At 39.1% G+C, this 16,979-nt stretch overlaps 1 protein-coding gene across 4 annotated transcripts in view; it reads right to left on the reverse strand.

The window, feature by feature from the left end:
* The window catches only part of LOC147256967 (glutamate receptor 2-like), a 106,746-nt gene that overhangs the window by 12,384 nt on the left and 77,383 nt on the right, over positions 1-16,979 (reverse strand). For 2 of the 4 annotated variants that reach the window (XM_086210681.1, XM_086210679.1), the window contains exons 17-18: positions 9,886-10,000; positions 6,593-6,727 (exon numbers count right to left, since the gene is read on the reverse strand). In XM_086210681.1, the coding sequence (XP_086066807.1) occupies positions 6,593-6,727; positions 9,886-10,000 (250 nt within the window). Of the gene's footprint in view, positions 1-6,592; positions 6,728-9,885; positions 10,001-10,686; positions 10,802-16,979 lie in introns of all 4 variants that reach the window. The other 2 variants (XM_086210680.1, XM_086210678.1) reach the window with 1 other exon arrangement.

A 16,979-nucleotide genomic window follows, 5' to 3' on the forward strand; every position in this document is an offset into this window, starting at 1 on the left:
AGTAGATTTTGGTAGAAGGGAATGTGACACATTTGATGGTACAACTTATCATTTGGAAGACTTGAAAGCTCCCAAGAAACACAAAACAATAAGATTTTTTTTGCACTGGCATTCACAAACATATTGTAAACCAAACAATTAACAGATAATCTATGAAGAGTTACTGCACTACATGTAACATTTCAACCTCAGAATTACCTGCAAGAATAATAAATATACCTGGATTTATTTCTGCATTAAGGGTGCCTATATACAGATACTCTATGCATAGGCTCAAAGGTGTATGACCAACCAATAGGCACAGGTGCTTAAGAGTTGAACAGCACACATCCAATAAATCCTCAACACTGCAGACTAAATGGAAACAGCCATTGCACTGCATTAGTTTCCTATATATTACTGACACATGGCATGATCATATAATAAATTGTGTATGTAGTGCATGTTGCATATCAGGGCTCATTTGGTAGCATTTCATAACCCATTTTTGAGAAAGCTTGAGAATTTTTTTAAAGACTACTTGAACTTGCGCGACCTGCAAATTTGCCAACCTTTGTGTTTTTTTAATAGTGAAAATGAGAAGATAAGGAATTGGACAGTGTAGGCCTGTGTGTGTAGCAAGAGAGCATCTTGGAGTGCCTGGCTTTTTCCCACCAGTGATCGGAGCCCATAGGGTTTTGCATTATGATGATCATAAATGTCACAATCCACCGTTACACAGAGATTGTTTACATCATGCGTCAGTAGACATACTAGCTGTTGCAATTCCAGGCTAAGATATACCATGCATTTTTTTTCAACCAAGTCACACAATTGGGTGCTCCGTTCTGTTCCATGCTTCCATAAATAAACATTTGGATACTAATCATAGCAAATGCGGGCCTTCTTCCCTCTCCTTTCACAACATGACAAAACAGAACTGTGTCTGCTTATGCTAACTTAGTGTTACCTTGCTCAGAGGAAGGAGGAATTGGCATTTTCTGTCATTAACTTTGGTCATCGTAAACACTTTTTTCTGAGCAATATCAGTTGTGGAGGTCCTAGAAAGGCTGGAAAACTTAACAACGTCAAGTTCAGGTTAACAAAATCTTCTGCCGGTCAGTTAATTTACACGAAAATACAATTTTGATGTTAGTGTTAGCTAGTAATGTTAACATCAGGAGGGGTGGGGTGGGTTGCTTGCCATTTCTTCTGTCATGATCTCCATAAATAATCATTATTTCTAATCAGTGTCGGCTGTGGAAGTCTGAGAAACACTGTCAGAGTTAATAACTTTGTGATGTACAGAATTGTGTTGTAGGAGCTCAGGTTATTGCAACACAGCTCTGTCATGTCTGATTCAGTGACTAGATGTCAGGAATTTCTTGCTTTCAGGACGTCCGTCACACCGATTGTCTGATACAGCACCACACATATTAACCTTAAGTGTTCAAAAATATATTGAAAAAAAAAAAATCTGTCAACTTTGGCAGAACCTGTAGCAGTTAGTTAACAAAGGACATTTAATCTGCAGGTTATTCTTCAAATTTAATAATACATAAATCTAAATAATTTATTTTGTGGCTTAAATACTGCAAAAACCCAACACTATGAACTGGAGTTTCAGCTTCCAATATGGTCCAAAACATGCAGGAAAAATCAAGTTTGCCAAGGCAGTTGGCACCAAATAGTTTAAACATGACATACTTGTGAAGCACAACATCAGCTACGAGCACAAAAAATGTGAGGACAGATACATTCATGATTAATTTCCAGAGGCATTTCACCAGGGAACCTTCTATTCAGTCAGCAAATGAGACTGAAATGACCATTAAATTCAGTACTGTGTATTTCAAATGCTTTTAAGGTTAATTTAGGGGGTGGCCCCTAAATTGTCTGCTTGCGCTCCTAAAAATTCTCAGTTAGGGCCTGCAGTGCTCCTGGTAAATAAAGTAAGAAATACAGTCATACTTCTGCTGAGGTGTCTGTGGTGATACAAGCCAGTTTAAAGTGCAGACAGCTGGGCAGCCAGACTGATTGCTGATGCAACCTGAGGTTTAGCACAGGCTCAAATGTAGCTGTAGAGGTTAAACCTGACATGCCAGAAATGTGGATTCTTGTGAGTGGGGATGGCTATGCTACATATGTTTATCAGCACTTAAAATCAGTTGTGACCAGGTGGAGCACAAGGCAAATTATAGATTTCATCTAAATTAAAAAAAGAGCACGGATTAAACGTCTAGGCACCTACATTTTTGCCTCCTGAAGATTCCGAGATGTATATTAACAGCAGTAATATTCCTCCCCTCTTGAGGGAGGAAGATTCCCATTCTTTAGGGGAAAATAAAAATAAATCAGCCAGTGACCAAACTCCCATGAATTGTGCAAGGTATAAATTTCCTTCATGTTTTGTGTGAAAGTGACTTTAGTGTACAAGTCTCAGATAAGTGATTCATCACCTTGCTGTACTGATCAATCTGCCGCTTTGTCAAGACCCATGTAGTAGGGGTCTTCATGAGTTCCCTTGGACCCAAAGACCCAAGATTCGACCATGACCACAATTACAAGGCTTAGTTAGAACCAGGTCCAGTCAAGGGTCTGATTATAATTATATGCAATATCTTAGAAGACCAACAAACTTGGCTTTGATCAAAACAAGCGCTGCTCATGGTGAAGTTCTCTGCTGCTGCATATGTATGAGTTTTGGGCCATTTTATTGGCACATGTGTCTGCTCCAGTCAAAGGGAGGATGACAGAGCAGAGGGCAGACTAGGTGCTGACCAGGGGCGGACTTGGGGGGAAAAGTGGCCTGGGAATCACTGACAGATCGGCCCACTTCATGCGTGGTGTGGGGAGCCAGCCAGCTAGCCGGCAACACAAATTTTATGCAACTCACCACGTTTAATACTAACAGATCACTGAGACAATAATATGTGGCCAACCAATTTGCCAGGCTGTTAGACAAAATTGAATGACACTGACTGTCTATACGTTGAGTAGACCACAAGAGGGCAATGCAATTACAACAATAAACCAAATTTAATGAAAATGTTATTTAAAAATAGATGATCAACATAGCTAACTAAAAGTACATAAAAACTTTACCCAGAACATTTATGATAATTAAAACTAAACTGAAAATAGCAAACTGACATTTGAAAACTAAAAACTTGCAATGTGAAAAATCCTGTCAAGTCCATCAGCTTGGACATTCACTTGGTTCACCATATTCAAGCACCTTTCCTCTCTTAACCTTTTGATGGATGACCATTGCTGGATTCAGGTACTTGTTTGGAATTATCCAGCTGTCAAAGCTCACCGCTGCTAATGCTGCTAATGCTGCTAATGCAGCTAATGCAGCTAATGCAGCTAATGCAGGGTGTGGCAACATCAGATTCTTGTCTGGTGGTAATGGCTGTACCCGAATGACCACCAAACAAGTCTGTAATTTTCTTAGTTGTCACTGCAACTTCTTGGAGAGATTTCTTTTTTTTAATTCCTCAGCTTTTCAGCACCAACTTTACATTTTTTGGCTTTTTTTTATTCTCCATCTGCCTGGATCGTGCTGGCTTGCTAGCAACCAAAGCTGTTTTGCACCATTAGCCTAGTGCGATTGATTGACAAGTGACAGTGACAGCTGCGACAGTCTGAGGAAAGGGGCAGGACATACCCATGTTGACCAAATTTGATAGGCTATCATCAGATTAGGCAGGCAGTGACACGTGAACAAAGGTGGTCAATCCCAACACAGGCGAATCCATCCAGTCCCCCACCACCAGCAATTCCATGCTGTTGGCTGTTATGCTAAACTTTTTCCGTTCATTTTTCTCTTTCTCGTGGCCTGGCCTACTGTGGAAATCCCCGGCTTTCCCGTACACCAGTCTGCCCTTGGTGCTGACAGCAAGTTAGCAATGCTGACATAAATCAGGATTGGGAATCATATTAATATTTTAAAAGGGCAAACAATCTAAGTTATATTTTGTTACAAAAGACAGATGGATGACTTTAAATGGGTTACGTTTCTCATCTGTCTCTTGGACAGAGTGGATATTTAAGATTAAATACATCACTAGTGGATTAGCCATGCTGTTTCTAACAGCAAGAAAGGGAAATACATTAACAAAAAACTAGGATAGAGGAGGATGGATAATATGCTTAATGAGAGAAAAAATGGCTGTTACATTACGTAAGAAACATTGAAGTTGACGAGAAGACCTTCAAAACTAAATAAAAACAACCCTACTAGCAGGCAGAAAATCCAGGAAAAGTGGCGTGGGAATGGTGCAGATGGATAATTTTGTTCCCCGGTAGTCGGACCCCTGAGCTGGCTGAGGTTATTTGATCTGTCACTGGTCTACTGAGATCAATTTTCCACAAAATGTGGAAAATATTTTCATCTAGCTCCTGCTAGCTAACATGTTTCATGTGAAAATGCTTCACTTTTGTTCTTCCTTTAGTTTGTGGTTTTACAATAATCCAAATTTGGATTGGTGTGTGCTATGTGGAATCCTCCAGTCATATGCAATGTAAGCAGTATGTATTGTGTTATTTTTTTATATATTCCTATGTTGGGTCAGTGTGAAGTTTGTTTACATTGTCTGCAAGTATCTATAAAGTCATCAGTTATGTAATTCCTACATATAGCAAATGTTGTGAGATTTAACCAGCAGATCTAGAAACTGAACTAAACTTGACAGGGCAGAGGAATTTTGAGTTCAGTGGAAACTCTCAAGGGAGAAGGAGTTATGCATTGATCTCATTAAGTATTTTTAGATTGAAAAAGGAGAAAAGTTGTTTCATCAGAAAAGTGGTTCACTTTTCAAAAACCCCAGGATAAGCCACCTAAATAGCAGCACACTGCAGTGCAGGTGCACTTTACTCTCAAAGGGAGTGAGTAATTACATTGTGATTGGCTACCTCCATGCTATGCCAAAAACCCTCTTATGGTTAATTTAGAGACCAACAATCCCTTTGTGTGTTGTGCCAGTCTTTAAACCCAGAATATTCATCAGATGACTAAATGAATTCATGAACCGATGCACCACAAAGCCACTTGCGCCTTGTGCCTTAGCTCATGTACTGTAGCTCAATTTAAATAGGACCCTAAAAATCAGTTTGTTTAGCCTCATCACACTGTCGGAGCAGTCGCTGATGATACCTTTACTTGACTTTGGATCAATACAGTACTAGGTACATTTTGAGTTGTGATTCATGTGGAGTAGCCATGTCATCAGTGGCAATGAGACAAACAGGAAAACAGGTAATTCGTTCAAGCAAGTTAACCAGATAAGACTGTAACCCATATGGTCACTACTAACTTATAGCTGTTTTTTTAGAAGTTGTATTAAGATATTTCTGTAAATTGGACTCAACTATTCACAAGTCTCACCAAATTAAAGCTATTTTATATCATAACCCAGAGCCACAGCTCTATCCATCCACTCCTCGGACACAACCACCACCTGTCCCACGGACCAAATAAAGCTGAAACATTCTGCCAGGTCTACCTGTGTGGCACCATTGTTATTACAACTTAGGTAACATACAGCTGCTGCTTGTTGGGTGCCAAATACAGTGTGTTTCTGACATGAAATTTTATGTTGCATAGAAAGATGTCACAGCATATTGCTGTCTCCAGCCTCTCTAAAAATGATCCTTTTACAAACATACAACTAGCACTGCTATTACACCGCTTCATGAAACAATGCCACCCTTTGCACTAATTCATTTCCCCACCATGACTCCTTGTAGTTGACTGCAGTGTAGACACATATATTTGACATTGTTTTGCAATTGGTAAGCATAACTGTCAGAGAAACATTTCAACTTCACGAAGAGGAATTGCTAAACTTGAAGGCATTTGATTCTGGATTGACTGGAATATTTAGAACAAATGGAACCATTTTTGATTTCCATCTCTAACCCCAACATATTTCAAAATGAACCCAGCTCATTGCATACCAACAGGGCTTTTAAAATCACTCTTGCGTCTACTTTTATGACTACAGATGCCTGGCCAACCTTGGCACTTGCATGGTGTGAGCAGGTCATTCCAAGACAACTTCAGTAGTTATATCACAAAATTGACTTAATGTCACCAATACACTGACTGCATCAACTATGAGGGAATCTTAGAACTGGGCAAAAGTATATTCTGCTGTTTATCTGCTCAAACTAATAGGTAAATGAAAATGACAATTCATATTTCCATTGCTGCATAGCCCCAAACAGCGATTTGAGCCAATACAACCAGACATGACCATGTTTATAAATACATACTTCATACTTTTATTTTGTGCCAATGTCATATTAATGTGTTAAAATGCTACATTTGTAGGTCTACCAAGCTAAAATGATGTCTTCAGTCATGTTAACCTTCATTAAAATTCTGATGTCCCATGTTTATCTTGGTTGTGTGTTGGTTGATTATTTTGGGAATTTTGGAAATTGTAGATTGTGCTATTATTATTATTGCTTTTGAACATTTTGATGAAAGAACCAAGGTGGACTCAACATTATAAATGCATTTACCATAATGCAATGTAACTCGACAGAACAACACACACTAATTCTAAGAAACACAATTGAAATGGAATTCAAACAGATAGCATACCTTCATTTTTTTGGCCTCAGCACGGCTCTTGTAGCAGAACTCTACTAGTGCTACCATCATGGCCAGACCGAGACCTCCAACCAGGATGTAGAAGACTCCTGCTACATTACTGAGAGACAGAGCACTGGTCTTTTCCTATTATGTGTGCGTGCGCACACACACACACACACACACACACACACACACACACACACACACACACACACACAGAGGCGAGAACAAAGATAGTCAGCAAGAAATAAGTGTTATCGGGGCATTTATGTTATCAGTAACATAATACGTATGCATAGCAATACACAGCATTCATCAGCACTCATGGTATAAATAGTTATAAAATAAATATTAAAATAAATGAGAGCAGGACATTAGGACAACACGTAGTAATGGACAAGTGGGCTGAATCTGACTTTTACACAAACATACCATTCTTACCCATTATCCATTATTTCTGTGTGGAAGTGAATTTTTTATGCACTGAAGGAATGTGTTTGGAGAAAACGACAATCAGAGAAAGACAGTAAATAATTGTATAATTAAAATTTCAACTTTTCCTCAGGGTTTTATTTCATTGCTCTGGCTGTGATTTTGATCAGCTTATACTGAACAATGGCTGAGATGTGGCTAAATATAATTATTGTCACAATATATATATGGCTATTTCATGCACTTTAATTGGTGGTTAGAGGGAAAATTAAAGGAGCATTTCAACTTTTTCCCCTTTTTTCAAAATCTGTTTAATGTCAATCATTCTTAGAGCCAGATGAACTGCAATGAATGTTTGCAGTGGGGTTTTGTAGCGTTCCATCTCTGAAGTAATGAAAAGAACTGCTGCCATTAATAGGACTAGGGTTGTACTTGAGATTGATTGTGAAAAAACTGTTAAAAATGATTAGATGTTGTTATTTCATGCTGCTATATACACAGAGGACAAATGTCAGGCTTTGGAAATGGAGAGAGAAAGATGGGGCAGGAGGCAGAGGCAGTCCAAGTTCTTCAAGGTATGTAACTGATAAAATAACATGCTTTCAATTTTCGAGTTTCTTCTCAGCGAATGTAAAGAACAACCCTTGCTCTATTTATGCAGACAAAGATCGCTTCTCTAAAAAGTTTATTAGACTTTTGAGAATGTATGATCCTGTAACCCTTTGCAGCAGACAGCCATCTGGTGAGAGTTAGGACTCCATAATACACCAGAGGAAAGACAGGTTCTGCTTGTCTGGCAGTAAAAATGGACAATTAGGATACTTTTCAAAAAGTTGCCAAGTTTCTGTAATACACCTAAAATGTTCGTAAAAATATGCACAGGAAAGAGAAGACGACTACACTGTAAGTGTAGCTTGTAAGATGTCATATTGTTTCTATGGTGTCTGGCTTTAAGGGGAACAACATGCATTTTTGACTGCCAGCTTCTATTTTTCCACGCATACTCTACAGAGTTCATAGTTTACGGTCTCAATTTTCTCACTCCAAGAAAATATCCCCAAAAAGTGCCTTTTACTGCAGCACTTGTGGTGCTCCCAATTAAAATAATTATAATTTTGGAACACCATCCAGCTGTTCAGCATTATTTGTCTGTAACAAATCAAAATCCAGAATGGGGGGGGGGGGGGGGGCATAATGTATGAACCTAACTCTGTCAATAGTGAAAGACACCCACTTTCTATATCTAATGAAATATGTTTCTGCCCCTGCAACCACTGTTGACACTTTAGAACTGCTTAACTGAAATAATTAAGGTTTAACTCAGTCCCTCTCACATCCTCCATGGGCCTGCAGTTAACTAGCAGCTAATTAGGATGGATATTTCCTGTTACTTCGATCCTTCTGGGGATGCCAGTGCCACATATTATGAGGCAGAATTCATTTAATTTTTTCATTTTTTTGTCATAAACAACAAGGTGATTAGAGATACAGTCAACAAGAGACTGAGTTGTGATGTGAAGTCCTCTCCCCACAATGTGATTTGTTAATGCCTTTATTCGCCCTGCAAAAAGCTCAGAACTTAAAAATGCCATGCTTAAAATATTCCTGGGGTTGATTTTAAAATGTCCAAAATAAAATACAAACCATGTGGAATTGGGATGCTACTTGAAACTCATACAACACCTGACTCAACTTGAGCAAGTATGTGCGAAAGATCCGAGAGCAAGTAAGTGGATCTTTCAGTGTAGCTGAATGTTGTTTTTTTAAATCTTGCATACGGGCCCAGGTTTCTGTGGCAGAGAATCTTTGCTTTACCCTAAAGGTTTTTTGAGAAAGCTATTCAATTTCTCTGATATAGTTCAGTGTTCCTTTCTCCATTACTTGCTAACAGAGAGTCCGTCTTAACCCTTTGTTAGAATGGATCAGTGTGATACTTGAGAATCTGAGAAAACAATCTTTATGAAGTTTGATGACACATTCTAAGACTGGCTATCCAGTAATGGTCAAACTATCCCCACCATTACTTTGCCATTGCAATTACAAAGCATCTCCAACACCATTAAATTCTCTATCTGCATTTAAAGATTTATTACTATAAATCAACTAGAATTAATTTATATTTCCTTGTTTCCTGATATGTAGAAAACTCATCCCATCTCAGTGTTTCAGACAAAAATTGAGTACTTTATCTTAAAATGTCAGTCGACATTCATATCGACATAGACTTTTTCTACATATATAATTAAAAAGATGGTTTAACCTCCAAAAGTGGCCTGACATTGTAAACCAGACCAGTTGCCATTATAAAATGTTGGCATTGTATGATTTTACAAACCAACAAGAAATGCGTGACAACGAATCCGTTCTAACAAAAGCACAGAAGGTAATGTGACGATACTGTACATGGGGGAGAAAGTGAGCATTATGAGACAAGCGGTTCCTGTGGAATGCTGTAGACTGAGAGGTACACAAATTTAAGCCAAACCACATAGTTTTATAAAACAAGAATATTTTCTCCGCTTACACCAAACCACACATTTTCCTTTTTTGACTCTTGATGAAATCTTTTTTTGTGGAGTGAATTTTGTTTCTATAATAAAATATTGAATTTTTGGGGGGTTAAAAAAAAGAAGACATTTTTGTCTCTATTTGTATCTCTATGTTTGAAGAAATACAAAATGCCAATTTTATTTTGGTCACTGTGCTCTACAAACAGGTGCAACAACTAATTTTTGTTTGTTTTCTTTTTTTTTTTTTTTTGCACATACAGTAAACATACACAGTACTAGGCAAGTGTAACCATGCTTCCTGAACATGATAAATGTGTGAACAGACAGTGAGCTTTTAATCCACAGACAAGTACAACTAACCTTATTGGTGGAGTCCTTGAAGCCACACTCTCCTTTATCGTACCACCACTTGTTTTTCATCTTGTCTAGGGTCCCTTGCTCATTCAGTTTCAATACGGCAAGGTTTACTGGCACTCTTCAATGGGAATAACATAAATAACATCATTATCAATGTTATCTTATGTTATTAGTGGGGCAGCGGTTCTCAAAATCTGATCTAGAAACCCATTTTGGGCAAACTACATCAGTCATAAATTATAAATTTAAGGTTTGCATGACATATTTTGCCAAATTTCTTGAAGGCCATGCAAGCGTGTTTGATAACCATATTTTATTGGTTTTAGTTGACTTATCCAATCAGTGCTTTATCACCATGATTGACTGGCGATTTGAAATGTTGTTCAAACCCCCCTGTTGGTCCCTGAGACAGAGAATGAGAGGCACTGCATTGAAAAGCCTGTATGCTTTTTCAGGCTCTGATAATAAAGAGTTTGGCTAGATTGCACAAGCTCTTTATTATCGACAACCCTTCTACACTGTTGCTGCCATTTGGTGTGAGGTCACCTAACCCTGTCCTTGCCCATGAAGCCTGCCCTAACCTTGACCTCAACCAAACAGGGTGCAACACATCACAGGAAGAAGTGGCACAGAATAAAACAGCACTTGCTGGTTAAAGCATGTTAAGCATCTCTGAATTCTGTATTTACAATTTTATGTATAAGCGGTGTGATATCTGTGCTGCTTCTTTCAGTTGTTTTATACCTGATAACCCAATGTTGCCTTCATGTTTGTGTGTTTTAACGTGTATGTGTGTGTATTAACCTTGCTCTCCCCTCCTCCGCTGCCGCATTCTCCCTTGTCATACCACCACTTGTTTTTCAGTTTGTCCAGCAGGCCCTGCTCGTTCAACTTTAACACCGCCAGGTTCACCGCATTTCTACATGAACACAGTGGCTGTTAGCAGTTCAGTTGTAGTCAGTCCTGCTGGTATGCATTTTAGCAGCATGAACTTTTCATCCTTTGCATAAACAGAATACAAAAAGCTGAATTGCCTTTCTTATTAGTAATCTTATCAGTGATGGTTGTCTTTAAAATGATGGATAAACTCAACTTATTGAATAATAATAGAAATTAGAATCATCTAATATGACCTGTTTTTTTTATTCATTTATATCTTTTCCTTAATTTTTTTTGCAAAGTAACATGGATTCATAATTTTCTAATTGGTTACTAGTTCTTCTGCTGGATTGTTGTTTTAACCATTTGAAACATCCAACATTCCATCCATCCATCCATGCATTTTCTTCCGCTTATTCCTGTTAAGGGTCGTGGGGGGGCTGGAGCCTATCCCAGCAGCTACAGGCGATAGGCGGGGTTCACCCTGGACAGGTCACTAGTCCATCACAGGGCCAACATAGAGAGACAAACAACCATTCACATTCACAGTCATACCTATGGTCAATTCAGAGTATCCAATTAGGCTAGTCCCCAATTGCATGTCTTTGAACGGCGGGAAGAAGCCGGAGTACCCGGGGAGAACCCACGCAGGCACAGGGAGAACATGAAAACTCCACACAGAAAGATCCCATGCCCGAGTCGGGACTCGTACCTGGAACCTTCTTGCTGTGAGGCAACAGTGCTAACCACTGCAGCACCGTGCCACCCAAAACTGAATTAGAATTGTAAAAAATGCAGAATCAGGAAAAGCAGCCCATCACAAATGAACTATAAACACTTAGTTCTTTTTTTGAGAGGGAAAAAAGATCCATTTCACAATTCACACACAATTTGATTAAGCATAGATGTTACTTGATGTAAAACCTTAAAATGTATAAAATTGATGCATATGCAAATTTTGATACTAAAAGATTTATGATACTAATATATTTATTATTTATACATTCAAGGGGAAGTTTTTTGAAAGATAATCAATTTTGAGGAACAACTAGAATATACATCCAAATGGCTATGCTTTTTTTCTGGTAAATAATACAGACAACAACAACTAAATACAGAAAACTATTTCAAATATGAATGTCAATCAAATATGTTACATAATTACACCTCAGTCTAATCCATTATCAAACATCTAAATCAAACTTAGAATTACACTTCAAAGTAAACTGCTAACTACACTGTAGACTTGGACTTAAATATATTTCTTTGTATAACCACCCCTGTGGTTCTTTTTGCCATTCCTTTTTTCCTCTGCATGTTTTTCTATATATCATTCTAATTGTATCTAAATAGTACTTTTTATCATTTAAGGGCTGATATGAACTGGTTAACATTTGAAAAGGGGAAGAAACAATCCAGCATAAAGAACTTTAAAAGAAGTGATAATGTCATGGGTGGACAGAAATACAGGGACATTTTTGCTGTTAATGGTTGCCTATTTGGGCTTTTGAAAATCAATCCAAAATGAACTCAATCTGATGAGACTGATGTTTTACGAGGTGTTAAATGTAGGCTAAAGTGTTTTAAGACATCTAAAGTTCACTGTGACTTTCAACCAGGACTGGGCTTTTTCACCTCCATTGGTTGAAAATCCTTTAAATATCAACACATGATTTATGATTCATGATTGACTTATTTCTCTTTCATTATTTGAGCATGGTGATGATGTAGATGAAGGGGTTTCACAATTTTAAAATTCTGGATTTCCTGAACAGAACCTGTCATAGGCAGTGTAACATCATCCGCTTTGACTGCAATTGTAGCAACAGGAAAAACACATTGAAGGAGAGGAATACCATCATGCTAGGACCAGAGACATGGGAATAGTGTAAAACTGACAAATGTTTGCAGGGATACAGTGAATAATGAATCTGGAATCAACTTCCAAATCAAGATTTTTCTTGACTAAAAGGTTAAAAAATGTGTCTCTGGTTCTACATGTTATAGTACAGAAAAATAAACCATAATAGATTTGTACACTTAAAGCTCCATTAAGTGAATTTTAAAGCTGAGTCACATCATTTGACCTTCTTGCCCTATTTCAATGAGATCACGAAAATAGCATTTTCCCCCATACCTTCATTGCTGACCTCCAACCAAAATTGTCACTAACCGCTGCCAAAACACATCTGTGCCTCCATTACATTCAGACTTCATCACTACAATAAGCAAGCACCAAAGCCCTTAATTGACTACATTATATTTATAACTCTCTGCTGCCCTCATAGTTACCAGAACCCACTTGGGTGACCATGTCACTCGAGTCCTCCATGATCTTCACTGACACGCTGTCCAACACAGAATGCAACATAATATTAAAATACTACTCACTGCCTACAAGGACCTCAACAAATTAGCTCCCCCTTATCTCTCCTTTTCCACCACATCTCCCTCCCATTTCCTCATGTCTGGGGATGTCTACAAAAGCAATGTACAGTATGAGACTGCTTTTTAATAATGCTCTGGTTCACACACAGGCAGTGTCTATCATAGACCTAATCAGCATCTTCTCTATCCACCCTCTCTGTGCCCTTACACACCTCAAATCAAACCTTAACCAAACCTCATCACTGTCCCCTGGTTTAAAACTTCAACCTCTCTGACAAACATCACTTCATGCTAACCTTGCCTTCTACTAGACATGCTCATGTAAAGTGCCCTGACTGAACTTTGTGGCTATATAAATGCAGTGATAACTGCTATCAGTTAATCACAACATCAAAGTCGTTACACTGGCTAAGGTCATCTAACTGATAAGCACAACTGACCACATCTGTCTTCTAAGCACTTCTCAGTACAGTGGAAGACTGTATGATGCCAAATGAAAACATCAGGGGCCCTATCTTAATGGTGAAAACTGGCATGCGGCCAAGCGCAAGTGTATTTGCTAGTTTCAACCCGGCACAAATTATTTTTTTGATGGCAAGTGCCCTTGCCCTTTAAATACCAAATGAACTTGGCCACTGACTGCTCTGGCAGATGCTTAAGCAAGATAATGATTTGTGGTTTGGGTCAACCATGGTAGATTGCTATTAAGGCCAGGAGGCACTCTGGTTGGTTTGATTGATATCACACCTGAAAGATACCTATGAATAAGTAGGTGTCTAATGACTGCCTCCTTGTGCCATACAATGTAGTTTGCACTCTATTATGCACTCTCTAAATACCAGAATAAAGCTGAATGGGCCCTGAACACACAGTACACATAGTTCCATTTGCCAACTACCCGGTGCCATGGTTAAATAGGTCCCCAAATGTTCCATCAAGGTACAATAGAGAGCAGACAAAGCAGCAAAAGAGCCCCCAGTTATCAGGTTCCTCTCTCGTGGAACCATTTTTTCAGTCTCCGTCCGCACACACCAGAGCACACTTACAATTTAAAAGTTTACAGATGTGTCTAGGTGACCTAGACAGGGGAATTTCCTGATGATGATGAGCTTATCCTTCCTCCCCTCTCTGTTTTGTATACATACATATCCTGTATGTTACCAAGTTGACTTCTTCACCAGAGTTTTTGTCACCTCGCAGATTCCCTGACAGCTGTTGTATTGCTGTTGATGCTAGAATTATTAATATAATTATTAGTATTGTTTTGTATTAATATCAGCATCATTGATATTGTAATTGTATTCGTATTAGTACTATATTTTTTTAACCAATATTTAACATATTGATAAAAATAGGGGAGCAATTTGACAAACTTTCATGTCTTTGTAATTCATTTGGGAAAAAAATCTCGCTTCAATAGATGTTTATCTGACACTGCTGTTTCTAGATTTAAAGCGTTTATTCCAGCCGAGCTTTTTGCCACATCTTGTAACAATATAATGGGCAGTTATGCTGATTTCACCCCCACACAGGCAGACTATCTTGTCGACAGCACTGCAGCAGCACACCTTGGGAGTCTTGATGCCGAAGCTCCCCTGAAAAAAAAAGGTTATCAACCAGAAAAGAATAGCTCCCTGGTACAGCCCAAACCTGCGCGCTTTGAAACTTAAGACCAGACACCTGGAAAGGAAAACACATTCCAGCCAGCATGAAGAAGACCGTCAAGCCCGGAAGGATAGTTTATTAATATATAAAAAAGAACTCTGTAATGCTAGAAGCACTTACTTCTCATCCCTAATAGAAAAGAATAAGAACAACCCAAGCGTCTTCTTCAACACTGTGGCCTGGCTAACCAAGAACCATAGTGCTGTTGAGCCATGCATCCCCCCAGCTCTCAGCAGTAACGACTTCCTAACTTTCTTTACCAAAAAGATTGTGAATATTACAACAAAGATTGCCAGTAAGGGAGCACAGATTACAGTATCCATAGAAGCACCTCCCAGACTTGGTGCATACTTGGACAGTGTCTCCCCCATCAACCTGTCAGACTTAACTTCTGCAATTACTTCCTCCAAGTCAGCCACTTGTCTGCTGTATCCCGTCCCGACAAGACAATTTAGTCAACACTTCTATATTGAACCAAATCAATCTTTCCATAGTCACAGGTTACGTGCCACAGGCCTTTAAGGTGGCTGTCATTAACCCTTTACTTAAAAAAAACCTTCTCTTGACCCAGATGTATTAGCCAACTATAGGCCTATATCCAACCTCCCCTACATCTCCAAGATCCTCGAGAAGATTGTCCTGGAGCAGCTACATGAACATCTGCACAGCAACCAGCTCTTTGAAGCTTTCCAGTCTGATTCAGAGAACACCATAGCACTGAAACAGCACTGGTCAAAGTCTCGAATGATCTTCTTATAGCTTCAGACAGAGGTCTCGTCTCTGTACTTGTACTTTTGAACCTCAATGCTGCATTTGACACCATCGACCACAGCATCCTGCTACAGAGACTAGACCATGAAATTGGGATTAAAGGACCTGCCCTAAAATGGTTTAAGTCATACTTATCTGACAGGTTTCAATTTGTTAATGTAAAAAAAAGACCATTCGGAGTATAGCAGTGTTACATATGGTGTACCACAGGGTTCAGTTTTAGGACCAATTCTCTTCATTCTTTACACGCTCCCATTAGGTGACATAATCCAGAAGCACTCAATCAATTTTCACTGTAATGTGGAAGATACGCAACTCTACTAGTCAATTATGCCAGGCGACAGAAGCCGGCTCACCAATCTGCAAGACTGCCTGAAAAACATTAAATCCTGGATGTCCTCTCACTTCTTGCTACTGAATCCAGAAAAAACTGAGGTCATCGTGTTTGGACGTAAACACCACAAGGACACACTCTCTAATCAGATCGCTACTCTAGATGGCATCATCCTGACCACAAGTACAACTGCAAGGGAACCTTGGAGTCATTTTTGACCTGGACTGTTCCTTCAGCCCCCACATAAAACATGTGACCAGGACCGCCTTCTTCCATCTGCACAGTATTGCTAAGATTAGGAATGTCCTTTCCGAGAGTGATGCTGAGAAACTGGTGCATGCATTTATCACTTCTAGGCTGGACTACTGCAACTCTCTCCTGTCAGGATGTCTGAAAAACTCTCTAAAAGAGTCTCCAGCTAATCCAGAACGCTGCAGTGAGGGTTTTGACAGGAGTTAGGAAGAGAGAACACATCTCTCCCACTTGAGCTTCTCTCCACTGGCTTCCTATAGGATTTAGAATCGACTTCAAAATCCTTCTGCTGACTTATAAGGCTCTTGATGATAAAACGCCATCCTATCTGAAAGAACTCATTATTCCTTACTGTCCTACCAGAGCACTCCGCTCTCAGAATACAGGTGACTCCCAGTATCTCCAAAAACAGACTGGGAGGTAGAGCCTTCAGTCACCGGGCTCGTTTATTGTGGAACCAGCTCTCTCCATGGGTCAGAGAGGCAGACACTCTAACTACCACCAAGATTTGCTAATTAAGAAATAGCCCTACACTCCCCTCTTTAGCACACTTAACCCCTATATTCATAAACATCAACCCTGGTTAGTTCAGCATGGAGAACTTCTTTGAGACGCTCTGTGTGCTCTGTTAAAGCAAACAGATCAGCTTACAAACAAATATTAAGATTCATTAAGGCTCAACAGTTACTACTACCCTCTAGTAAGATCACTTAATGCAGCTTTAACTGTGAATTTGAAAATTCAGTTAACATTCTGCAGTGGGAAGTGAACCTTTGGGAGCTTCACGTGTCAGCAACAGAAACATCAA

This window comes from Aulostomus chinensis, chromosome 8, assembly GCF_037954235.1.
Source record: "Aulostomus chinensis isolate RoL2024-O1b breed Wild chromosome 8, RoL_Achi_v1.0, whole genome shotgun sequence".
Taxonomy (NCBI): domain Eukaryota; kingdom Metazoa; phylum Chordata; class Actinopteri; order Syngnathiformes; family Aulostomidae; genus Aulostomus; species Aulostomus chinensis.